This window comes from Sebastes fasciatus, chromosome 1, assembly GCF_043250625.1.
Source record: "Sebastes fasciatus isolate fSebFas1 chromosome 1, fSebFas1.pri, whole genome shotgun sequence".
NCBI lineage: Eukaryota > Metazoa > Chordata > Actinopteri > Perciformes > Sebastidae > Sebastes > Sebastes fasciatus.
Window position 1 is genome coordinate 38375050 of NC_133795.1, and position 26461 is coordinate 38401510.

The 26461-nt window shown below is 41.2% G+C and overlaps 2 protein-coding genes across 6 annotated transcripts in view; one reads left to right on the forward strand and one right to left on the reverse strand.

The window, feature by feature from the left end:
* Positions 1–1516: 1516 nt before the first annotated feature.
* The window catches only part of tomm34 (translocase of outer mitochondrial membrane 34), a 28014-nt gene continuing 3069 nt past the window's right edge, over positions 1517–26461 (forward strand). The window contains exons 1-10 of one of the 4 annotated variants that reach the window (XM_074647790.1): positions 1517–1802; positions 1859–1869; positions 3372–3521; positions 4987–5086; positions 5627–5779; positions 6415–6587; positions 7022–7169; positions 8646–8772; positions 11463–11595; positions 14329–14688. In XM_074647790.1, coding sequence (XP_074503891.1) covers positions 3392–3521; positions 4987–5086; positions 5627–5779; positions 6415–6587; positions 7022–7169; positions 8646–8772; positions 11463–11564 — 933 coding nt within the window. In that variant the 5' untranslated portion in view covers positions 1517–1802; positions 1859–1869; positions 3372–3391 and the 3' untranslated portion in view covers positions 11565–11595; positions 14329–14688. Of the gene's footprint in view, positions 1803–1858; positions 1870–3371; positions 3522–4986; positions 5087–5626; positions 5780–6414; positions 6588–7021; positions 7170–8645; positions 8773–11462; positions 14689–26461 lie in introns of those variants that run through there. The other 3 variants (XM_074647800.1, XM_074647812.1, XM_074647783.1) reach the window with 3 other exon arrangements.
* mtss1 (MTSS I-BAR domain containing 1) overlaps positions 18562–26461 on the reverse strand; it is a 71708-nt gene continuing 63808 nt past the window's right edge. For both annotated transcript variants that reach the window (XM_074647761.1, XM_074647770.1), the window contains one exon: positions 18562–26233. In XM_074647761.1, the coding sequence (XP_074503862.1) occupies positions 25197–26233 (1037 nt within the window). In that variant the 3' untranslated portion in view covers positions 18562–25196. The remainder of the gene's footprint in view (positions 26234–26461) is intronic.

A 26461-nucleotide genomic window follows, 5' to 3' on the forward strand; every position in this document is an offset into this window, starting at 1 on the left:
GTACATTTAAAGGGACACTCCGCCATAAATCAATCACTGCCTGTTGAAAAGTTTGTATCTTGCTCCTTCGCAGAGGAGGGCAGCTGCAATCAGTTTAGATCCACAACAATTATGATACGCGTCCACAGGATCCATCATTTCCACGCTTCCCATTTATTGTCTATATGTAAGCAGCCGTGCAATGCATTCTGGTACCGCCGCGAGAGACGGGGCTGAGATTGAGATTGACACTGAACGGTGGAGGTTGATAGTGTTAACTTTCTTAAGATACGCAGTGGGAGCAGGGAATTTTACACTTGAAGAAAATACGCATTCGTAACAGACTCGTCGCCAATATCTACCTCGTTGTGACGCTGCACCGCGGGCTCGTTTGTTGCAGTGAATTTCGAGATGACAGTAGTGCTGGAGAAACAGTGTAGTGCTGATGCTGTCTATAAATCACTTTATACACACGTTGGCCTCACTGATATAGAAATATGTGATGAACCAGCACTACCCTACTGTACAAACTATTATCATGATGAGTTGAAAGTTTACATAACAGAAGAATGCAGCTAAACCTGAAACAGAGGAATATACTCACTCAGCTGTTTAGGGTCCAATTTAACCTGCAGTCTTCTAAACTCTTGGCTTTAACTGCACAAAATAGTCAATCCATTCATTCTCTATACATCCTTCTTGGTTCTGGGAGGAAGTGACTTGATGTTTAAGTGTCTCCTTGGCTAAGAAAATAAGAGACCAACTGATTTGTGAGATGGACTGTCTATCTTTATTTGCACGGTTTTATGGTTTTATGGTTTTATGGTTTTATGGTCAGCAAAATAAAATGTTATTGAAAGCCATGTGCCCCTTTGTGTTTTTAATATTGACACTACAGATCTTTGTGTCAGAGGTTCTCAATCTATATTTTATATATATCAAAAAAAAATGCAGCTGCAGTACAATCAGAAGTTGCCCCAAATTTATAAAAAAGGACATAAAAGTGCTGAAGAGAGATGAATCAGTCAAAGGTAGATGAATCAGCAGTTTTTGCTTTAGATTTGAATCTGTAACAACACGACACACGCACACACAAACACACACACACACACACACACACACACACTTCTCTAAAATAGAAACCGAATAACTGCTGCTCTCTGTCTAATGGTGCGTTCACAGCTGTGGGAGAGATGATGCAGAAACAAGCTTTCACCTCGAAAAAATAAAACTGACAAACCCATATTTTGTGATTATTTCTTGTGAAATGTAATTATTCATTAATATGTAATTTAGCTCTGACAATAATGTAACCTGAACATTCATGCCAATTAAGCTTATTGGAATATATTCTAATCCTTTACTTGAGTTAAAATATATTTTTTTATTATTATTATTATTTATTATTATATTCTTTTTATTTCTGCATTGAATAGCTCCTTTACCACAGACTCTCTCAACAGATGTTACATCCAATGTGACCACCAGAGGGCGCTATACAAACCTCATAGGTCCTACAGTTTCCAAAGGACGTGAACGCAGCGTGCTTAAGGAAGTGAAACTGATACAGTGAAGTGAGGAGTTACAGCAGGTAGCCAGTCTCCAGTACAGTCCGACCCTCCAGTACTACTCGAACCCGCAGCCTACCTCAGCATACCTCAGCCTCCGCCCGGGTCAGACCACCACAACGTCAGCACACAGAGGAATGTCAGTATTAACGACGGGCTCCAGGTTCCGGTAGTCGTTTCCACCGAGTCGTTTGTGTCGTGAAGAGAAGGACCTCCTCGGTGTGTTGCTCTCAGTGTGAGACCAGAGCCCAGAGCCCAGAGACCAGAGCCCAGAGACCAGAGACCAGAGACCAGAGCCCAGAGACCCGAGTCCCGGCAGCCGGTAAGAAGAGTTAGTGAGACATTAGCATAGCTAGCGTTAGCTGTGGCTAGCTTGCTAAGCTAGCTCTCCTGAATGCCACTGCAGTTAGCATAACTTCACTAGCCAGCTAAGCTAACATGGAAATTAAGCAACAGACGAGTTGAAGTAGCGCGAGCTAGTTAAAACACAAGACAACCCGGAGACATCACGTCCACAGGGTGTCTTCTCTTTACTGTCAACTTTTAGTGCTAGTTTGGACACACTGGCATCCTGCTGCAGCAGCTAGCAGCAACTAGCAGCGGCTAGCAGCAACTAGCAGCAGCTAGCAGCAACTAGCAGCAGCTAGCAGCAACTAGCAACAACTAGCAGCAACTAGCAGCGGCTAGCAACAACTAGCAGCAACTAGCAGCAGCTAGCAGCAACTAGCAGCAGCTAGCAGCAGCTAGTAGCAACTAGCAGCAGCTAGCAGCGGCTAGCAGCAACTAGCAGCAACTAGCAACAACTAGCAGCAACTAGCAGCGGCTAGCAGCAACTAGCAGCAACTAGCAGCAACTAGCAGCAACTAGCAGCGGCTAGCAGCAACTAGCAGCAACTAGCAGCAGCTAGCAACAACTAGCAGCAACTAGCAGCGGCTAGCAACAACTAGCAGCAACTAGCAGCAACTAGCAGCGGCTAGCAACAACTAGCAGCAACTAGCAGCAGCTAGCAGCAACTAGCAGCAACTAGCAGCAACTAGTAGCGACTAGCAGCGGCTAGCAGCAACTAGCAGCAGCTAGTAGCAACTAGCAGCAGCTAGTAGCAACTAGCAGCAACTAGCAGCGGCTAGCAGCAACTAGCAGCGGCTAGCAGCAACTAGCAGCGGCTAGCAGCAACTAGCAGCAGCTAGCAGCAGCTAGTAGCAACTAGCAGCAGCTATCAGCAGCTAGTAGCAGCTAGTAGCAACTAGTAGCAGCTAGCTCGGTAACCTCACCAGGTTACAACACAACTACGTTAAGCTAACGTGTGGTGGATTAGCATGTCGGTGCAGTATTTAGGTAAACTGGGTTGAGTTGACTGAAGACACGTGCTGGTAGGTTGTGTGTTTGGACGTCATTAGCAAACATGAGTCTCTGTTTTATACTGAGTTTATGGGTCAGCTAGCTGAAGCTAACGCAGTCTAACAGCCCTGCTATACATGCTACCTGCATGAACTCAGTTCGTGTGGAAGCTGCCTTAGAGAGGTGTTGGTTCACTTATATTAAGAAGCGTGGACTAAATATCTAAATATTAGAAACACCTCTCATTAATGCAACTCAATTGAATAGTAGCTGTAACTACAGGCTTAAATGCAGTCCCTATGCTAGGGTACTGTATGTACTGTATGTACTGTATACTGCTTTACTGGGAGGCAGCGTGGTATACATCATGTCATTAGTTTAGAGGAGATATGAGGTTTCCTCTGGTAAAAGTCTGGCTTCATTGTGATCAGTTGACAAAGAGTGTTTTCATGCTTTCAGATGGTAACCAGTTTTTCATCTTTTCAGGTAACAGTTAAAAAGCAGAGATGCCTCAGAAACACAGGCCCAAGTCCTGGACGGAGTTGAAACAAACCGGGAATGAGTGTTTCAAGACGGGCCAGTATGGAGAGGCCACCAATCTCTACAGCCAGGCCATCAAAGAGCTGGAGAAGTCCAGTAAGTGTAGCTCAAATACTAACCTGTGGATACCATAGGCACAGTTTGGACTTAAAGGTTAGGGGTTCACAAAAAAACTCTAGAGGGAATGTGATGTGTACAACGCAGAGAGGTGTAATGTATGTACATATTACACCCTCCAAACAGAAGGCAAGGTGAGCCAGCGTCAGTGACAAAATCAGTTTTATTGCATTGTTTTCTATTGGAATGTCCTAACTGGCGACGAAGAGATGGGCAGAGCAACATTTTGAGCTGAACTTTTGTCAGACGACCTGTTTCCATTTATTCCTTATTCCAACGGACGAGGAACGACTGATTGGTGAAGTTAAAATGAGGAGTTATCTGATATGATACCTCCTCATTTCACTACAATCACCTAAATAAGGAGACAGCTGGTTGGAGGGAGATCACTTGAAAGTTTACTGAGGCTACTATTGGCTGTATTGTATGGCATGGCATTTTCAGTAAATATCACAGTATAAAACCTGTTTTTTCTGTTTAAAAAAACATAAACGTTGGAAGAGAGCAAGTATTACCATCTTTTAAGTCGTTACATCTCTATTCTGATCTTGACGGCACAGCTGATAGGTACGTGGTTTGTTTAGGACATAACAGAATATTTAACGGTGTCTGGACAGAGAGTGTCCGATGTTATTTGGCTATAATTAAATACAAATACTACAAATCTATCTTATCTTGTTGGTTTCTTATTCTGTCAATATGAAGACACAACAAGGTCGATATTATTCATCATTACAATAAATTATTATTTCTACGTTATTATAAAAAAATATAGGTGCATTTCTACGGGGTTCAGTGAGCCCCCTCAGCCAACGCAAACTGCGCCTGTGGTAGATACATGCAAATAATGAGTATAAACACAATCTCTGTCAGGTCAAAATGTTTCTTTAAAAAGGTTACCACACCATTAGTGTTAGTCGACTAACACTCATACAATTCTGTCGACTAATCAAAATAAATAATATAAAAATAATAAATAAAAATAAATTAGATTAAAATAAATAAGATCAACTATGTTGTAACGTTAGTGCATTTTCACTCAACATACTAAAAACTACTAAACATATATTTCAAAATTTTGGTAAACTATATTTGACATTTTCCAGTCAGTGACTCAGCAAAAACTGGCGAAAGCGAAAGCTATAAAGGAACAGGCGAGGTGTGCTGGATTTATACCACAAGACAAAAGGAGAGAATTTGCAAATGAAATGGATGTTGGATAAACGAGCTACATGGATTTAACTATCCTGACTCTTTTACTCCATGTTTTGTCCACTTCTGTATCTCTCTTTTATTCTAATGGCTGTCCATCTTGTCAGTCGGCCTTCACTCTTCTTTCTCTTTGTGTCGTTCTAAATGGACTTTGCTCCATGATTGTTGACTGAGACTATATGAGCAGTTTGTTGAAATGCTCCTCTTAAACACTCTTATTTCTCTCTTTTAGATAAAAAGAACCCAGAGGATTTGGGCATTTTGCACTCGAATCGTGCGGCCAGCTACCTGAAAGAGGGCAACTGTGGGGAATGTGTGAAAGACTGCAATATGTAAGTGTTTTTATTTGTGATTTATTACTCTTTTTATTTATTTTTTTAACCATTTTACACCACGTTGTCTGTGATTCTGTGGACTCTTCATTTTTGTTTTTTCAAATATCACTTTGTTTTAGTTGTGCCACGTTATTATACATTTTCACCTTTCAGTGTTTTTGTTCTTTACACTTGGCTTTTATGCTCTACTGTAGCTCAGATAAACTAAACATATGAAACTTTAACTTTGGAGCATTATGTAGCCTCCTTCCCGACGAGCTATCATGACACGGTTGCCTCTAATGGATTCCTTGGGTTTAAGGTTTAGTTTCATATGATATCTGTACCTTCACTCCAGCTCTAAAACTGGACCTGGAAACAGCCTCTGAAAGACAGTAAAGTCTGTCGAGATCATGGGTCTCAGGGAGTTAATGAAGGGATTATCAATCATGAACATGTTTACCTTCATGCTAGCAGTCATTTTGTGTTGTAGTACGGATGTTTTTAGGCATTTTAAGATGAGTGTCTAACTTGTAAACTGTACATATTGTCTCTCAGGTCTCTGGAGTTGTTGCCGTACAATGTGAAGTCCCTCCTTCGTCGTGCTGCTGCCTACGAAGCTGTGGAGCGTTACAGGCAGGCTTACGTAGACTACAAGACGGCTCTGCAGATCGACTGCAACATAGCAGCTGCTCACGACGGCACCAACAGGTACCTGGGCTGTAGACTGGCCGAGTGGTGATGGCATGTTCGTGTCAAATATCAGGAGATTTATCCACTCTGAGAAGGATTTCAAGAAAGAGATGTTGTGTTGGTCATGTTATAAGAATAATCTCTAGAATCTGTGCCCTACTATGCATTTAGAGATGTTTCTGGTGGAGCAGCATGTCCGCCAGCATTAGTCAATAAACCAGTGGTTCTCAAATCTAGGGGCAGTACGGTCACTAGTGGGACTTTAATTTATACCTCACCTTTCTGGTGTGGTGTTGTTAGTTGCCTTGTGAGCCCGACGGCTGAGCAGAAGCAGCATCGCACGGCGTGCGGGATGTCAGGAGAAGATTTTACCCAGCGCCGCCCACTCCCTCAGTCTGTCTACATCCACACAGGCAGCAGCAAGGGTTGGGCTGGTCAGAAATTAAATTATTTACATTTCATGATTATAGATGTTTTCCTCTGTCAGAAAGATCCGGGGATAGACAAAACACAAGCCCCAGAAGCCCGATGCTGACGACACGGATGGATGGATTTATCTTTCCAGGCATCTTGCACTGCATTTAAAGGACTAAACAAGCTGCATTGGATCCTTTTTTTTCCTTTTTAACATTCAGTTTTTTATTGTTTCTCAGGATGACAAAGGCGCTCACAGAGGCAGACGGTCCGTCATGGAGAGAAAAGCTTCCTCCAATCCCCACCGTCCCTCTGTCTGTTAGAGAGAAACTAGCCCAGAAAGCTACCGTGAGCGCTGCACAGCCAAACCCTACACCCAAACAGAACGGCACCAGACAAACAAACAAACCTGGTAAGAAGACTTATGTTTTCTATTCTATTTAGATGATAACCAGTTTGAGAGTGACGTCTCGTTATATATTAGATAAGGCTGTCAATCGATTCAAATAACTTGATTTCTTAAAAAAAAGGGAAAAAGTCCAGAGTGCTCGGAAGTTCAAATCAGTGTGATGAAGGTGCTCTTTGGTGGGGTACACAACGGTTCAAAAAAAAGGGGGGAGTCCAGCAAAAAATATAAAAAGCCTTTATTCAATTGGCTATTTCATGATGAAATGCTAAAAACAATGCTGGTACATGTAAGATTGGGTAACAACGCACGCGTAGCGGCACGACCAGCCTCTGATTTGTTTTGTATGTAGTCATGGACTGCAGCAACTTTAGGAGAATTTTACAGTTTTTTTCAGATGTAAATCCATGTTTTCTGTCTCTTTCTTCTCGTCTCGTCAGCTCCTAATGATAAAGACATGAAGAAAGGCCTCGTCCTGAAAGAAGAAGGTAACGCCCTGGTGAAGAAAGGAGAGCACAAGAAGGCCATAGAGAAGTACAGCCAGAGCCTCAAACACGACCCCACTGAGATCACAACCTACACCAACCGGTGGGTCACATCTTCATTATTTGTATCCCTCTTATGACTGATATAACAGTGGTTAACCTGCTGACTGGAACTATGTTTGAGGTGTCCCTTTTTTAATATATATTTAATATATATTAACATCTGCCAGCCAATCAACATTTCCTGTGGGCTTAAATTTATCCGATTTAGGAATTTGCAATAATTATTTAGTAAAGTGCAAAAATGTTATGCAACACATTCATTTTTGGAACTGAGGAAAATAAATATTCAGTGTTTGTTTTCAGGCTGTGGCAGGCTCAGTTTTAAAGCTAGAGCTGCTGGTATCTTGTGAAACTAAAAAACACTAAGGAATCCATTGATACCATCATGTCACGTTTGCTTGTCGGGACGAAAGTTAAATTACGCTCCAAAGTTTTACATTTTGGTGAGGAAAAACTGTCATGGTCATTTTCAAAGGGGTCCTTTGACCTCTGACCTCCAGATATGTGAATGAAAATGGGTTCTGTGGGTACCCACGAGTCTCCCCTTTACAGACATGCCCACTTTATGATCATCACATGCAGTTTTTTTTCATGCAGTATAAATGTGTTATTTTCTCCCATTCTAAAATGGTGTATTTGAATATTTCTGCATACTGGGGTCCCTAAACAGTCTTGAATTACATAAATTGGGTATCACTGTAAAGCTGAGACTCTTGTGGATCCAATGAGTCCAACTGTATTCATGTGTGATGATGTTAGTCCCCATAGGAGACATTTCATTGTAGTGAGACCATTTTTTGAAACTTGACCTCACTGTATAAAATGACCTGTGGTGACCTCTAGGATAATCACAGCCTCATGAAACTGTACAGCCACAAACTAGAGACCTAGAGCATTCAGAGGATGGCTTTCCTAGCTAGATTGACAATAAGGGGGTTTCTGAGCAGTTTACAGAACAGAAGTGCTCGCCATCCAATCGCCGAACAATGCAATTCTTGCAGAAATCTCCAAATGTCAAAAGTTTTTGATCCCAAATCACAGCATGGCTTTTTCTATGGTGTTCCTCAAGGTCTTGGTGTCATAATGTGGTATTTTGGAGGGATTATTGATCATTTTTATCAATTCTCCAGTGGTAAAAAATGGTTAAATTTAGCACCAAATCTGTGTAACAAATGGTATCAACCCAAAAATTGCTGCAACAACTTATGAGACATAATAGAGCATGGGGATGACCGTCATATACTTCTATAATAATGTTCTAAGCCCTTATACACTTTCACAATTTATTTTAATTGATTTATGTTTATTTTATATCTATTTATGACAACAACAACTTGACACACAGTGCTATACAGCATCTCCAATTAATGTTCCGTTTCCCAGCTTTCAGATGATGTACACCACTTCTATGTGACATCTACTGTTGACCTGCTATCTCCCCCTAAAAAAGACTAAAGCGGGTCTTCTTTATATAAGCCATCTAATGTTTGATTTGTATTATTATTTGTGTGATCAGGGCGCTGTGTTACCTGTCAGTGAAGCAGTACAGAGACGCCGTCAGAGACTGTGACGAGGCTCTGGTGATTGACAGCAGCAACATCAAGGCTCTCTACAGGAGGGCTCAGGCTCACTCACAGCTCAAGGTGAGAGTGTGAAGGTTTTGAGTTGTATGAAAAAATTTCCAGAAAATCAACATGTCTAGCTGAATAAACATAAACCATAAACTCTGCTATGTTTTTAGCCCATTTCCAACATGCATCTTTACCTGGATTTCTTATCTGGATCAAGAATATTCACATTATCATCTTGGGCAGGTGTACATTCAAATGTTGGCGTGTTTATGTGTAATACATCTTCATGAAAGTTATGTTGTTTAGGGATGCACCGATAACCGGATCGGATATCCAATACTCACTCAAATAGCTGGATCAGGTATCGGTGACAATGAGGCCAATCTATTCAGTTCAATTCTATGTTTATATTCTATATCTATTATAAACTGGGATTTTAATTCCTGTTTATATTTTGACCAATTTGTTGCTGCATTAAAAATGTTTACACTTTACACAATAATAACAATTTAGTATTTTTTTATCTACGTAGTTATTGGTTACATTTTGTTTTACACAGTTAAAGGGACTGTTTGTAACTTTTTAAGCGTATAAATGTAGCGGGTCGGCACACATGTGCGTTCGCATATGCGCGCTCACGTGTGGCCGGAGCCTCGTCTCTGCTGCCTACTCTCCTTCACTCGGACAGCGCGCGTGTCCTCCACCTCTAGACGTGAACGCGCGCTCACTCCACACTGCAGAAGAGTTAGTTTAGCTCTGAGAATATCTAGTGAATGTACAGGGGACGTTTGTGCAGAAATAAATGCTGCAGCTCCTCCAGACCAACAGAGGTTTGCCGTGTGTTGTGAAGTGATGGGGCTCTTCAGAGAGTTACGTTGTCTTCTCGTTACCGACCGGGTGCCGGTGTCTCCTCTGCTCTCCGGCTGCGGGCGGCGAGAGCAGGGAGACACGCTGCAGAGCCCCGCTGCCTCAGCCTGCACTTAGGCAGGAAAAGCCAACACTAGGATCAGATCTAAATCATGTTCATGGAGAGACCTCCGTCTGGTCAGCTAACATTACTGCCAAGCAGCTGAAACATAGAGTGATATTGTGGTTTTAGCTGACGTGTGTCGCCTCACTGTTTTGAGCGATGCTCGTTCAGGTATATTGAGATCGAGCAAGCGTGAGCCCGAAGCTGACTTTCGTTGATTTCACGGCCACAGGTGTCGCTGTTAAGAAGCATTTCTGAAAGTTACAAATAGTCCCTTTAAGAAAACAATGTTTAAGTCAAGCCTGATGTTTCCTTACACATCGGAATCGGATCGGTATTCGGTATCGGCAGATACCCAAAACCCAGGTATCCTATCGGGACTGAAAAGGTCGGATCGGTGCATCTCTAATATTGTTAGCTTTTGCCAAAAATATTTCCGGTGTAGACTCGACTTAATGTTGATTTTAGAGGCTGCAGTTTGGTGCTGTTGATTTGTATCACCTCATATTGATAGGTGTTTTGTCTACCCGCTTTATAAATTATGCTTCAGGGATATGGGGCTTCAAAGAATGTAGAATAGCAGACTCTATACAGAACAGAGCTGCACGCTGTTTTTTAGGTGTTCATAAGTTTTTCTCCTACTTTGGTTGTTCAGGGTGATTATGGGATGGATTCCTGGACCGTGGAATCGTTTGCTTAATATGTCAGAGTACAGGATCAATAACGTTTTTCTTTGGAGTAAATCACATAATGCTCCATGGGCTACACAACTTCATGCTATATTTGAAGAAGCTGAATTACAATATATGTATAATAATAACTAATCATGCAGCACGAACACAAATAGAAGAAAGTTACTTGCGAGATTTGAAGAAAAATTCCAAACATATATTCAAATCGAGCACAATTATGGCTCTGAATCTGATGTTCTAGCAAACTTATGAAGGAGTCAGAGGATGTTTAGTTACACAGTTAAGAACAGGAATCCTTCCTCTGGTGTTTGAAGTCGGTTCAGATTTAAAAGCATCCAGGAGGACAACAGGTTGTTGGAGCTAGAAGTTGAAAAAGGAATCACATTTTCTTCTGTATTGTCCAAACTATGATGAGTTATGAACTTCTATTTTATATGAAATATCTGTTCAAAACTCTGAAATGTTTTGGTGCTCGGATGATGAAAAAATGGAAAGGCTATTTAATTTTTGGTTCACGTGAACTCTTTGGTTTTTTTTCTACTTTTGTTTCTCAAGCTTGGAAAAAACGTCAGTAGTATTTGTAATTTTTACTGCTCCTCTGGTTCCTGCCTTTGTCTTTTCTTTGTTTTCTAAATAATGGTGTCTTGTAAGCCTGTTTGGGCTGGGCATATTAATTATGCATGACACAAATAATAATCAAATCAAATCATATATCAATGAGGGTAGACTAACGCTCTAAGAATTATTCAGATCTTTAATAGATAATTGATTTATAATTCAAGTAAAAGTACTAATACTCTGTGAAAATACTAAAGTACTACAAGTGAACGTCCTGCATCCAAAACCCTACGCAGGTAATAGTGTGTAATTATCATTAGTAAAATCTACTTAAAGTATGAAAAGTTAAATTACTCATTGTGCAGAGATGTGTCCGCTGTCAGTGTTTTAATATTATATATGATGTTTTTGGATTAACCCTTTGAGACCCGCGTGATCGCCGGCTATCCTGGCCGACATTACAGTCTCTAGCGGGCTGAGAGTGAAGACACTGGTATCACATGAGTTTTTCTAACTCTTAATCTTCGTTGTAATTCTTGCAGGACATCAAATCCTGTGAGGACGACCTGAACACCCTGCTCCAAGTGGAACCAAAGAACTCTGCCGCCCTGAAGATGCTGCAGGAGGTGCAGAGGAAGAAGTGACGACGCACATCGGGGGACTCTGGAGATGGCGGTAAGAATCTGTCACTGCACTGCGTAGAGAAAGGAGAGGAAGACAAAGCACTTACGTTTTGTTGAAGAGTCAGGCAACGGAAAAAACAGCCGAGCAGTGACACGATTCCGCCGCTTTAAGTCAAACCTGTGTTTCCCAAAAAGCTTCGTTCACGCCAAACGCGTGTTTGATCCGTTTACTCTCGGCGGAACAAACACGAGCTTGGTCATCGAGACGCTTCTGGAAAACGCAGCTCCGGTTGATGAGAACTGAGGGTGTTTCAGGAAGAAGCCTTGGCAATGTTTGTATTCTACCAGTTTTTAGTGGCACTGAGTATTTATGGTTATTTATATAGGAGCTGAAATTATCGACACGCATCATAATTCTAACTGAGAATAAGCCTTTACCGTCATCTGTAAATGTTCAGCAGGTAATCGGCATCATTTGGAGCTCCCTTTGGACGCCAAAACTTAAATGTTCAAAAGTCCACTTACTAGCTTTTTTTCTAAGCTCTCCCACATCTGGTCCTTTTTCTTCATCATCGGGTTGAACATTCACATCCAACACCAAAGATCATCTTTTCAAAAGAGGTATCGCATGACGTCAGGTCACATGATCCTGTTCTATTCGCTGATGAAGTTTGAGGCATCAAGATGTTCTGACATTAGAAAAGCTTCTAGTAACTGAAAGAAAATCAATCAATTGCAGCTGGTTAGGTTCCGGTAGGAGTGGGTGATGGAGATAAAAGGTATAATGTACAGCGAGCCGGTCGCCGTGAAATAAATCCTGACAGGGCGAAGCGAACGCGGAAGGGGTTTATTTCACAACAATGACCCGCTAGCTGTACGTTATCACGCTTATTACACGGCTACTTACTGAAGAAATCAATAATTTGACACAAAATTTTTCCTCCAGAGTCCGAGATCAGAACTGCGCCCATAGCAACGGTCTGCTGTACATAGCAACGGTCTGCTCTAAAGAAATAACAGACCGCAGAACGCCGTGATTGACCATCAAGAATCGAGTATTCAACAAAAAACGTGTAATAATGGCCTGATACAACCAGAGAAATCAAAAGCACAGCAACATTTCGAACAATTGACACATTGAAGCCTCGGTTATGCTTTCTGCATGTACGAGCCCACGGACATAAGCTGATGTGACGAGGAAGCGTTTGGATCTTTTATACTCCATCCGGGCTCCTCAAAGTTCTCCATTGATCTCCGCCCATCCTCGTCCGTGTAGTTAGAAAAATATTCGATGTGCACGGACAGGCGAAATGCTGCACGGAAACCCTTTGTGAAGGTCCGTGTCAAAATAACATTACCATCATAATATCCTGGAAACTCACGGTAATGCTTTCAAATTGCTAGTTTTGTCTGACATATGGTCCAAAACTCAGAGATATCAATTTTAGTATCGCATGAAACAAAGACAAGTTACATTTGAGAAGCTGTAATCGGAGAATCCTGCACATTTTTGCTTGAAAAATGACTTTAATAGACTTAATATCAAAATATTATTTTTTTGTCAATCGACTTGATCCTTGCAGCTCCACCCCTATTGTTTACAATTTAAAGTCCATGTTGAGGCCCACTTAAAAATCCGACCACCTTGTAAAGGTTTATTCTGTATTTGAATTACAAGTAAACAACCATCGTTAACATAATGTTCTACTCTCAGGTAGTTCTTATTTATCCTATATTGTTTTCTGAGGCTTTTCGATTACGTGTGAATGTTTGTTTCTCAGTGGATTCATATTCATGATGTTCATGCCGTGTTCACGGCACGTGTGATGGATTGTAGAGTTTACCATATTTCTAGTGTGTTTGCAACTCTGGATAAATACAGAGTTGGTTGTTTTAGGGTTCTCAATACTATGCCATGGCAATATAGCACGATATATATATTACATTTGTGTTTAAAGGGACAGTTCACCCCCATACATATTTATTTTACCTGTAGTGTCATTTGTCGGTCTAGATTGTTGGAGATATCGGCCATATAGCTACAGTATAGTACTGTATAAACTATTAAAACGAGCCTCTTGTCCATGAGTAGATGGCACGCTTCCTACTGCGTGGTGTAGTTTGGTAGAAATAAAATAATCCTACATGAAACCGCTCACAACAAGGTGTGTGGATTATCTTGAGTAACCGGGTCATGATTTCTGGAAACGGACATTGCTGGCGCTTTGAGTGCCATTTAGTTCCTTTATATTGTAGAGAAGGCCGACGTCTCTACAGCCGACATCTGCAACACTCACAGCTAAACAATCTAGATTGATAAAGAGCACTACAGGGAAGAGGGAAAATATGTATTCTTGATTTTGGGGTGAACACTCACTTTAAGCGTCCATACTTCCTTTCATTTCCATGCACAAAGTCAAACTGGTAGTTACGATAATTCCAATACGACGTGAACGTAGCATTGCGTATTTTGTACGTCTGTTTCGAAGCTTCGCCCTCCAAACATATTGGTGAGGTTTGGTCACGACGACCCCATCCTCAAATCCAGAGCCTGTTAGATACAAAATGAAACGTTCTTACCTTCTCTCCTGCCTCGTTCCATCTGTGTCACTCCACTGAGAGTTAAATTTATGTTTATTACTTTTAGGATCAGAGCGTCGCTTTGTTCCCCTCTCTATTTGAAAGACAAATATGTGAGCCAAGTAATACTATCCGCAAACTCCTCGTCATATACAAAGTACTGTCTCATTTTGTTTTCCATTTCATCGTATTATTGTGAAACAAGCAAAATGTCTCATCGGTGATCCCGCTGTAGCTTGGCAATCTCCATCCTGCCTGAAGTGCCTGTCTTCATCCTCCGTCTGCTGCTCTGCATTAGTTTTCTAGCTTAAATGGAAAGTGTCATCTCCAGTTCCGTGTCTCATGCAAGGAAAGTTTGTGAAACACATCTACGCTTATTCATGTCTGCACAGAGTTGAGCCAAGAAGCTGCGCAGTTCGATCACAGCCTGACATTCATTATTGGAAACGAAACTGTCTTATCTCACTTTTATCACATTTCTGCTGTTTTTTGTAATTTGCTACTTTTGTTTCTGTCGACCTGCTTCTGTTTTAACTGCAAATAAACTTAAGAACTGAACAGACCCTGAATAACCACGTCTTTTCATATGACTTTGAAGCAAAAGCTCCACATTTTGGGAAATATGCTTAGTCGCTTTCTGACAGCGAGATAGATGAGAAGATCAATACCACTCCTAGCCAGCAGACTCCAGGAAGTTACCTGGCCAAGAAAATTAAACAAAGACATACGATGTTACTCAGTGAGCTTTAGAGGTGCGATAGAAGGATGCTGTTACGTTTGGACAGAGCTGTGCTAGCAGTTCACAGTCTGTGCTAAGTTAAGCTAACCAGCTGCTGGCTGTAGCTTCATATTTACTGTACAGAAATCTGAGTTGTACCTATACCCAAACCAAAAATGCATTTTATATCAAATCTGCCCAGATCACATTTTTAAATTTTGACAAGGAAATGTTTGTTGTAGCAACCTCTACACCTGTAAATGTTTCAGGTGGAAAAGCAGAGTGATATAGATGCACTTTATTGTTTACGGACATTCCTGATCCCTCCCACATTTTGGGAATCTCTAGCTTTTTTGGAAAACTTGTCCTATTTTATAAGCAGACATCACACTAGAAAAACCTTTGCTCTTTGTTATTCTAACTAAACTTGTTTTCCCAAACCGTCCTGCAATGCAATTTAAACCATCCCAAAGTAAACACTGGCCCTCCCAATAAAATAGCTGTTTTTCTGCCATAGAATGACATTGAGTTGGTCCCCGCTTTTGTCTCTAGGTTTTGCCGGTGTGGCCGCCGGTGACACCAGAAAGTGTAAAATCCCACCACAGCTTAGGGACGCCATTGTAACTGCCTAATGGCTGCGACAGGTACACTGCTTTCAGATGTCACTGTCGTGGTTCATCTTGTTGCGCATGTCAACGTGTGTGAATTGAATTGTGTACTCGCAATTTTACATTGACAACTTTGTGAACTAATGTCATGGTTTATTCGCAGTTGTATTTTTATTAGGGTAAGTATCTTCTTTCCCCTTGACCATCCCAAGATGTATATTTAATGGTTCCAGATAAATTATTTTCGCCTTAAAATAAAGAATTAAATTATAGTGTATCATGCAAATGTTAAAAAGCCATATTATAGTATGTTTTAAAGTCAGTTAGTTATAAAAAATTATAATAGTATGCAATTAAACATTCATAGTCATAAAAAGTCTATGTATAGTCAGTATAATATGTCGAAAAAAGACACAGTATAGTATGTCGAAAATTTCACCAAAAAAAGTCAGTATAGTACGTAAAAAAAAGTCAGTGTATGTCGAAAAATGTGAAAAAAAATCGTATGTCGAAAGAAATTACTGTGTAGTTTGTCGAAAAAAGTATGAAAAGAAGTCATAGTATACAGTATATATGTCGAAAAATTTCACCCAAAAAGTTATAGTATAGCATATCAAAGTCAGTCTAGTATGTCGACAAAAATGACTGTAGAAAAAAGTTTATAAAAAAAGTATAGTATGTTGAAAAAAGTCATATTATGGTATGTCGAAAAAAGTAAAAAAAATAAGTCTTAGTATAGTATGTTGAAAAAAGTATTTAGTACAGTATGTCAAAAAAAGTCTTAGTGTAGTATGTTGAAAAAGTCATAGCATAGTTTGTCAAAAAAAGTCTTAGTGTAGTATGTTGAAAAAGTCATAGCATAGTTTGTCAAAAAATGTCATGAAAAAAGTCATAGTATAGTATGTCGAAAAAAGTATGAAAAATAGTCATAGTATATATAGTATGTTGAAAGATTTCACCAAAAAGGTCATAGTATAGTATGTCGAAAAACATCATGAAAAAAGCCATAGTATATTATGTCGAAAAATGTCATGAAAAAGTCATAGGATGTCGAAAAACGTTAAAAATATGTAAAAAAAAAAATCATAGTATAGCATGTCGAAATGTATCATAAAAAAAATTCTTTGTATAGTATGTCGAAACTTTTTTTAAAAGGTCATGGTATAGTTTGTTAAAAAAAGTAAAGAAAATAGTCATGTCAAAAAAAGTGAAAAAAAGTCTTCGTATTGTATGTTAAAAAAAGTCAGAAGATATAGTACTTCGAAAACTATAATATTAGTTTTAATGACATACTTTACCTTGTCTTTCTTGACATTATTTATGGCATACTATATATTTTCTATGACTACACGCTGGGGACACTCGTGACCGGATGCGTTATGTTTTCAGGTTGTCCGTATGTATGTACATCCCATCTTCGTGAACTCAGGAACGCCTGGAGCAAATTTCTTCAAATTTGGCACAAATGTCCACTTGGACTTAAGGATGAACTGGTGGTCAAAGTTCAAGGTCACTGTGACCTCACAAATCAAATTTTTGGCCATAACTTAAGAGCTGATTATGACAATTTCACACAAAGGTCTAACGGAATCAAATGAAATCATAAAAATGTTAACATTTTGGATAGATATCGATGTAAATGCAACTTGAGCGGTTGGCAGAGGCTTACAACAGTGAGGTAGTAATTCTAGTTTCAGCTTTATACAGACAAAACAATTAATCAAGAAAATAGTCTGTAGATTAATCTATTATGGAAATAATCATTAGTTGCAGCCCTGTTTGTTTTAATCCCGGGCTTTTCATCTTCATCTAAAATGTATTTTATTTAGAATTAAGCGCATCCAAATTACTCATCTTCTAAGGCCTTAAATAAGGGCTGTCAAAAGTTAACGTGATAATACGTTAACGCAAATTCGTAACAATTCCTAATAACGCAACTTGCGTTTTTTTAGGTGGTAGCGGGTTAGTGTGTTAATTGATTTCCAATAATAAATATATACATACATTTGCATAAAGAAGCGTATTTGTCCACTCCCATGATGATAAGAGGATTAAATACTTGACAAATCTCCCTTTAAGGTACATTTTGAACAGATAAAAAATGTGAGATTAATTTGCAGTTAATTGTGTTTAACTATGTACAATCAGGGGATTAATAACGATTAAATATTTTAACCGATGGACAGCCCTAGTTTAAATACAGCTGAACTGATTAGTCGATTCATTTATCAGTCAATCGACAGAAAGATAATTGTGTACATTTTGATAACTGAAACCTTCCCTCGTCCAAGCTTCTTTATCTTATGTGATAGTTAACTCAATCTTTTGGGGTTTTGAACTGTTGGTCAAAAATATAAATCGATCGTAGGACCGCTTAGCGGGATCGCTGTTGTTGGGGGGGGGTCATGGTACGTGTCCACAGCCTCCATCCTCTCCACGCTTCCTAATCAGCCGTGCAATGCATTCTGGTAGCGTGGCGGCGCGATTCGAGAGACGGGGCGTCACGCTGGCCGCTCCTCATTTACATAACGTTGAGGTCTAGGCTACTTTATGCGACTCGTTGCCGCTGGAAACTCCCGTTGTCAATCTAAAATAAAGACAGATTCATCAACATGGATTATTTCTCACATAAAATGTTTTCAGAAACACATTTCGGTGAACTTTTTTCGTGAAATAAGAAGAAAGTTTCCAAAAGAGCTGCCATGTTGGTTCTGGTTTGAAAGCTGGAATCAGCAGCCCACGAAGGAAAGTGTTCGTCCAATCAGATGCCTTGCGTCTAGTGGCAGCCCATCAAGCGTCCAATGCTGGGAAGCGAGGAGATCCCTTGTGATAAAAAACGCCCCTGTGGACACGTAACATGAGTTAAAATTATTAAATAAGTTTTAATTTGTAGCAGCGAGGTCTTCACTGTTATAATCCTACTAATGTAGGATGTAACTTCATGCTGCATCATCGTTTGATTCAAATTCAATATTCAAGACCAACTTTTCATATAAAATATTTCCCCCAAAGGAAAGAAAAGTTCATCCCAGTGAACTGAATGTTGACGGTTCCAGATGTGTAATGACAGTAAATACAGGACACAAAAAAAAAAAACTGTACCACCAGAATCGATGAATCAATCATTATTATTATTATTGATCCCACAGCGAACGTCAAAAGATGAAGAACGAAACATTTCTACATTCTGTTGGTTCTTGTCGTCCGTACATCTTCGTTCGCTTCTTGACAGTCAGACATCCAATCGGGTGTCAGATCCTCAAACATCAGGAAGTTCACCGCGTTTCCTCCGTTAAAGCTTTTCTACAAAAATATGACGAGTGACAACCGACGTGTCATATCTGATCACATCGTCTGATCAATAAATCAACAAAAATACAATCCAGATATGTATACATACATTTTTATATAGATTTAGATCTCTCCCAGGAATAGAAGCACTAATATATACACACACACACACAACTGCTGTGGGGCTTATTGGGTCCAATCAATCAATCAATCAATCAATCAATCAAATGAATATCAGAAGGCAGCTTTTCTGTCTCATCAACAATATAAACACATGAATCAGCTGCAGGAAATCTCTAAATACACAGAAAAGTTTCTCTGAGACCAGAACAGGAGAGCTGAGCAGAGACTGGACTGCATTTCCCAGAATGCAGCTGGTCTCTGCCGGGCAGCCAACAGGGCCGTAACCAGGATTTGAGGTCCTGAGTTTAAATTCCCACAGCAGAGGCCCAGACACTGAATCAATGTTTGATGAGCCACCAACCAACTCACAAAAAAGTATTTACTCATTTAACTGTTGCATTATATTTTAAGTAAATTTAGTTTTCGCAGCATCATAGCCTTCTCTACACCCTCAGGTATCTAATTCTGGTGGGAAATACTAAATTACTTTTATTTTAACTTGCCTAAAATGTCATATTTTAAGATATTTGGTCTAAAAACATATCAGCCTTTAAAAAAAACCTCGGTGTGGAATGTATCTAGACCTGAGACAATCAACAGAAAATTAATAAGCAACAATTTTCATGATCCATTATTCGATTAAGACATTTTTTTAAAGCAAAAATTACCAAAAAAAACCTGCTGGTTCTCTTTGTTTTCTATGATTGTAAACTGAATATCTTTGGATTTTGAACAGTTGATTGGACAAAACAAGACCTTGTTCTCTGGGAAGTTGTCACAGACATGTTCTTCACTATTTCCTGATACTTTATAAACCAAATTGCCACATAAATCAATAATAAAGAATCATGAAGTTGCAGCTCTTGTAAACTCCTTCTCGTCATTTAAAACATGAACAGAGCTACGGCCCCGCCTCCCAGCAGACGCTCGTTGGACAACTTTGAGAGGCAACACATCCTTTATCAAATGTGAATCATTATTCGGTCTGAAATCATCTTCATGTTTGGTAGACGGGGGATTACTTTGCTCATGATGATTTAAGAAATATGCTAATAGTTCTTTAAAGGGACTGTATGTAATTGTTTTTTATTGCCAATGTGTGAACAGGTTTCAACTTAACCTAAAAAATTAGACCTTCCGCGACGTTTTAGGTTTCCTCTCTCAGTCTGTAGACCTGTAGCCTGTCCTGCTTTTAATGTGAAGAATGCGGGAAAATCCAACGGATGTGACGCCATGCAAAATCGCCAGAGCCTTTACTCCAGAGCTAACAGTGTTCAGTTAGAAATGGAGACCGCCAACGCTGACAAACAAACAGCCTCCACCACAACTCAGACTCCAACAGAAACTCCACGGAAGCACAAAAAGACAAAGTTATACGTAGTGAAGCCCGTCTTGCAAAACAGGAATGTGACCGACGTCGGGAAGAAAACTAGGATCAACATCGGCCTTCGATTCATGGAGGGACCTTCGTTTGGTTTTGGCAAAATCAAAACGGACCCTGAGCTGGCAAAACTCTTATTGGACAGATCAGCCAACATTACTGCCAAGCTGGTGAAGTATAGAGTGATATTGTGGTTTTAGTTGTCAATCACGTTCAATCTGGTTTGTGTCACCTCACTGTTTTGACCGATTCTCGCTTACGTCTACGTAGGGCGAGCAACAGGACGCTGACTGTCGTTGACTTTAACAAGCACTTTCTGATTCTTACATAGAGCCCCTTTAAGTGAACTTATAACATCCTATAAAGCTGCGCTGATCGAATTCACGTCCGGTCCGGTCCAGTCAGCAAACGCCCCTATTTTCTGATGGACTTTATTCAGAGAAAAAGTCATCAATGGGCACAACTCCAGACCTATTTGATCATTACTCACAGCTAAAGCTAATAGCTAAAATATCAAATAAGAGATTTATGAAAATTACAGGTTAACAGATCTAAATACAGGATCCAAAATAGAACCAGCTATCGGAGCCCAACCAAACTACTGTAGATAAATATAGTTTAAAGAAAAAAAGTGGCTGCTGACCGAACAGAATTTCAGTGATACTTCAGCTGAATTTAAACACTCAAACAAATTCTAATTCTAGCAGCGTCTTTATTAAACATATCAGATCCTGTATATACATTAATGCTGCATTCACACCAAGAGCAAAGCGAATTTCCGCCTCACTTTACTCGCACGAGTTGGACCACCGGGATCATTTGTGTTCATTGGCGCTAGACGCGTCGGAGAGGAGGAGAAGCTTGTCTCCATAGATACCAACAACTTTTCTTTCCTCCATCAACCATGGGAGAAATAACCACTGTTGCTGCTTTGTACATGTTATGGAAGTCCCAAATATGTCAGAAAACCAAACGCCGTCGTTTCTGGGTTCATAACATCACCCGGCGGTGAGCTGTATTCACATACGGTGCCATTGTACTGACTGTATCTGGCAAGCCACGCGTCGCTACTGCGGTATGAACCCAAAATAAACAGATTATGCTGTGATTTAATATCAATAAACAGATCCAAATGATGCTGAAACAACAACATAATGATGTTGATTTGTTAAAAGCCTGAAGTCATGCTTTGTCAGGTCTGTTACCAAGACGACAAGCAAACAACTTTTAAAACGCTTCTTTTCTGAATGGAGTTTGGATGGATCAGTGCCAGGCTATGCAGCTGCTCCATCAACACTCAACACAAAGTCATCTCGAGACGTTGTTGTGTCTACCATAGACAGTCTGTGGTTTCTACACAGAGTTTGGTCCGCTCTCTGTACAGATATGATGTACTATCGTAGCTCTGGGTGACCACAGACACGTACAACATTTATTTATCCTCCATTTCTGATTCAACAGCGTCAGGACGTCGGTGACGACAGGAGGACAGTCTAAACGCTGAGAGGTTTTAACCACACAGCGTCACGCAAATTTCTTGCTCGAGTTGAAACTCCCACGAATACGGGATTCGTCTCTTTGCATTGACTTTGTATGTAATCGTGCCGCGCGAAAGGTTCGCTTCGCGCTTGGTGTGAAAGTACCGTAAGACTCACTGATTTTGCCTTTGAAGTAAATCAGAGATCTGTACAGTAGGTAGAAGTTTGTTTTCAAATAGTTAAAATGGAAACACCGCCATGTTGGAGGAGTAACAACAGAATCAAAAGCTCTTCATCCGTCTACCTGCAGAAAATCTGAAAACTAATGTGTGAAAAATGTCATTTTAAACTGGTAAAATACATAATTAGAGCTGAAACAATCAAAAGTTGATTGACATAATGAATCAGCGATGGATCAATCATTTTTTCACGATTCTCTAAATAATAAACCAAATAATTAGCAGATTAATCAATAATGAAAACGAGTTGCAGCCCTAAACACAAAGTCAAGAGACACATCAGCTGCCTGATGTTCTTAAATTATCAAATTAAACATTTCGTTATTTCACTTGATAAAGAAAATGACTATTATTACATGTGTCTGTGCAAAGACTCATACTGGACTTCTGTGGCCGACACCAAAAAGACTGCGTCCAATATTAATTTTGATTGTAAACACATAATAAATATTTTGATATGGAGCCCTTAAATGTGGTTATTAAAGAATTGTGACCAAGAAATGAACTGAACTGGAAATGTTACAGTAAATAAAAGTAAATTCGTCGTGCTCTCTCGATAAACTTTGTAATGTTGATTCTAAATGACATTTATTGTTATTTATTGGCAGCTTTGTGTATTTGTACCGGTGTAGACAACAAGAAATGCAAACAATATGAAGAAACAGTGGCTCCATTACAGAGTTTATCCACTCAGTACAAGTCTTGGTCATAATTATTAATAACAAATTGTATTTTTTTTCTTCAAAATAATAATAAAATATCGTCCCATAGCGTTCTCAAACATCCCCATCAGCCTCAAACATCTTGTGTGAGTCGAGCTCTAAAAAGTGGATTTTCTGTGGTAACCATTACTTCCTCCGACATGGCGGCGTGTCGAACCATCACAGATCTGTCAACATCAGCTGCTACGTGTTTCTATAGTCCTGCCTTTCATAGCCGGCTACGCTCTCAGCAGTAACGTCATCCATCTCCTTCTCCTAAAAACAACTATGTTGCCTCTAAAAGTTGCCAACAAATCGCTGCTTCTTCTTCTTCTTGTTATTGTTCCTCTTGTTAACCAGATCATTATATACACAGTAAACCAGACATTCGCACAGTAACAGTTTTAATCCTTTTCCACAAACAGCAGCCCCCATAGAAATAGAGTAGGAGTAGAACGGACATCGAACTGTTCTCCGTGGTCATTCGACCTGAACCGAAGATGGCGATTGTTATCAGTTGTTACGGCGACAACAGAATACACACGTCAGTAAAGAGTGGTCGCAGCTCGCTGGGAAGAGAACGGACAGTGTAGCATTAAAGCATGGCAGGAATTGCAAGCTAGCTAACTATCCAGCCCCATCGCTCCAAAAATACACAGAAGCACATGGCTTATTATTATGCAAAATGACATGGACGTCATGATGAGGTCATGGTGTTAGCTGGAGGCTAAACAAAGGAAAGACTGGAGGCTAACTGCTTCTGCTAATGGCTGCGGTTAGCAGAAGGCTAAACTATTAGCAACCCTTTCTCTCCATCTGAAACGTTTCGAAGATATTGTACGACTCTCTTTTTGACTGACTTTACTGAAGGATAGTTAACTATAGGCATCCAAAGATTTATACGCCCTCAATTTATCTTCACAGCGCTGCCGTTGGCCACCAGCCCGCTGGTCGGACGGCTGGCTACTTAGCTAGCTTAGCTTGCTAATTTCGCCACGCTGTCATGCAACACAGAAAATTATTGAGACATATTGAGAGAAACCAGGATGTTCTTCAGCCACTGTTAAAAAAAAAGAGCCAACAATACTTGCTAGGCAGCGTTAGCTAACGTGTTCAGAGAATTATTCTGCCTCCACTCAACGCTCCGCCGCTAAACACCTCATCATGGTTACTAACAGAGAAGGGGGCTAGGCACGAAACGTTACGACCGCAAAACCTCACCTCAGTGAGTTCTCGACTTGCCGCAAGTCGGTATAGTTTATACGGAAGTTAGCCCGATACAGCGGTTGCTATGGCGGTGTGACATAAAAAATGGCCGCCGCTCTAACCATCCTGCTACGTTGATTTGAATGGGAATGTCCGTTCTACCTCTATTCTATTTCTATGGTAGCCCCTCAGCGGCACCATTTGGCATCCCCGGGGGTGGACACTGCTGCCACTTGAAGGTGAAATTGTGACTCATCTTCAGTTCAAATTTCCGTACGGGTCAAAGAAAGCGAGTGACCTCTGACAACGTGCCGTTAAGCAAAACATCCGACCTCCCCAGATGCTCCCGGAGCTTTTTTTGTTCCAACATATTTACAAAATAAAGAGCCAGTTTTATTCCAGCGTCATGAGCGTCCCGCTCAGTGTTTGACTCTTTGAGATGACCTTTGTGGACACACTGGACCATCACTGACCCACAGCCAGCTAATTAAAACCTCCACACACACACACCATGGTTCAACCACAGTGGAGCTACAGGACCAGTTACTAAACCCCACCCTCCTGGGAGTCTGGGCAAAAAGGCAAATCAAACACACCCAGGACTGAAGAGGATCTGAGACAGCTTCCTGTCTGGCTAATTAACAAGCCACATAACGGTCATCTGACCAGGAAGTGAGTACTAACTAAAACAATCAACAGCTCTATTGGGTCAGACGAAAAACTTTACACACAATCGAAATGCAAACATGAACCAAAAAGAAAAAAAGGCAAAAGACGGTCGCTGCAGCAACAGGAAATGACGACACAGTCTCAAAAAATGTTTAAAGGACCAGTGTGTAGCATTTAGGAGGATCTATTGGCAGAATAATAATAATAAGGATGTTTTCCTTTAGTGTATAATCACCTGAAAATAAGAACCGTTGTGTTTTCGTTACCTTAAAATGAGCCGTTTATATCTACATAGGGAGCGGGTCGTCTTCACGGAGTCGGCCGCCATGTTTCTATAGTAGCCCGAAACGGACAAACCAAACACTGGCTCTAGAGAGGGCCATTTGTGTTTTCACGTCAGCCAACGTAGCTCTCCCAACACGCTTGGCACGCAGGAGAAGCTTCCGTTGGTTGTAATCTGCAACCTCACCGCTACACACTGCACCTTTAAGACAAACAGAAATCTAAACAGGAAGCAGATCTTTAGAAAATAAAAATAAGACACACGTCGAGTTCCAGCGATTAATCAGTCCACAATCTGCGTTTAACAGGAAGTCTGTGTGTTTGATTTGTGCGGTCTGTGCCGACGCACTCCGGCACCGTTGAGGGACGCAAAAGCCTCATTTGTGATTGGGTGGAGGGGGGGGCAGGAGAGGGGCGGAGCGATCGTCGGTGAGGGTCCTTTTGAGCTTTACTGCTCTGATCTGGTTCAGCATGTCACTTCCTCCCTCCTCGGTCAGCGGCTCCGGGTTGTGGTCCTGGCTGGAGGGCGGAGGTGCCTGGGGCTGGTAGTGGGCGCTGTGGTCTGGCCTGGAGGGCTCTACCTGGGCAGCGGAGGCTTGGAGCTGGTCCTGTTGCTGATGCTGGTACATCTTCTGTTTCTGCTGCTGGCTCAGCTGGTCGATGTGATACTGGTCTGGTTGATGCTGCTGCAGCTGCTGGGGCTGCTGAAGCAGCGACTGTTGATATTGAAACTGTTGCTGAATCTGGAGTTGCTGGTTGTGCTGCTGTAGTTGATTGCGTTGCTGATGATGATTTAGTTGGTTGATTTGCTGCTGTTGCTGTAGTTGTTGCTGGTACTGTCTCTGTTGTTGCTGTTTGGCGTAGCTGCCCACTGGTGGCAGGGAGGGTACAGTGGGTATAGGCACCGGGATGGGCATCTGACCTGGGATCAGCTGGTAGTACGGAGAGGAGGAGGAGGGAGGTAAGGCACTGAGGCTCTGCGTGGAGGTGCAGAGTTTACTGTAACCTAAACCTCCGGCTCCTACAGCAGAGGGCACTGCGAAAACATTCTCATCGCTCCCGCCGTTCCCTGCGAGGGCTTTGAGGGGAACCTGCGGGGTGCTGATGGGGATGGGAACCCCCCCGCTGATCGTGCCCCTGCGAAACGCCGGCTTAGACGACGGTTTGCGCCTGATGGTTGCCGTGTGGGACGGCAGCGGGCGGGCGTGCCTGCCCATCAATTCTGGCTCGGCCAATAGGCTGACGGTGGAGACGGGGCGCTTGGACTGTGCAAACTTCCTGTACTGGAAACTGAGGTCGGAGTTCCTCGGGATGGTCGAGGACTTGTCGAAGTCTGACTGGCTGTTGCCGTGGGAGAGGTGGTGCAGGGAGATGGAGTCGGCGTCTCCATGGAGAGAGATGGATTCGTAGTCGACTAGAGAGAGAGACAAAGAGAGAGACAAAGAAAACATCAGTTGCAGCTCTGCCTTCAGATGGACTTCTGTTATTTCTTATCTTGATGACGTCTGATAAGTGTTTTCATCTCCTCATCTGAGACGACAGGAACACATCAGCACATCAGTTAGGAGCTGCATCATTGTGGAAACTCTTAGGGGCTGTTCACATGTTGCGTCTTAAAACGTATGGAAAATGCCAGACGTAC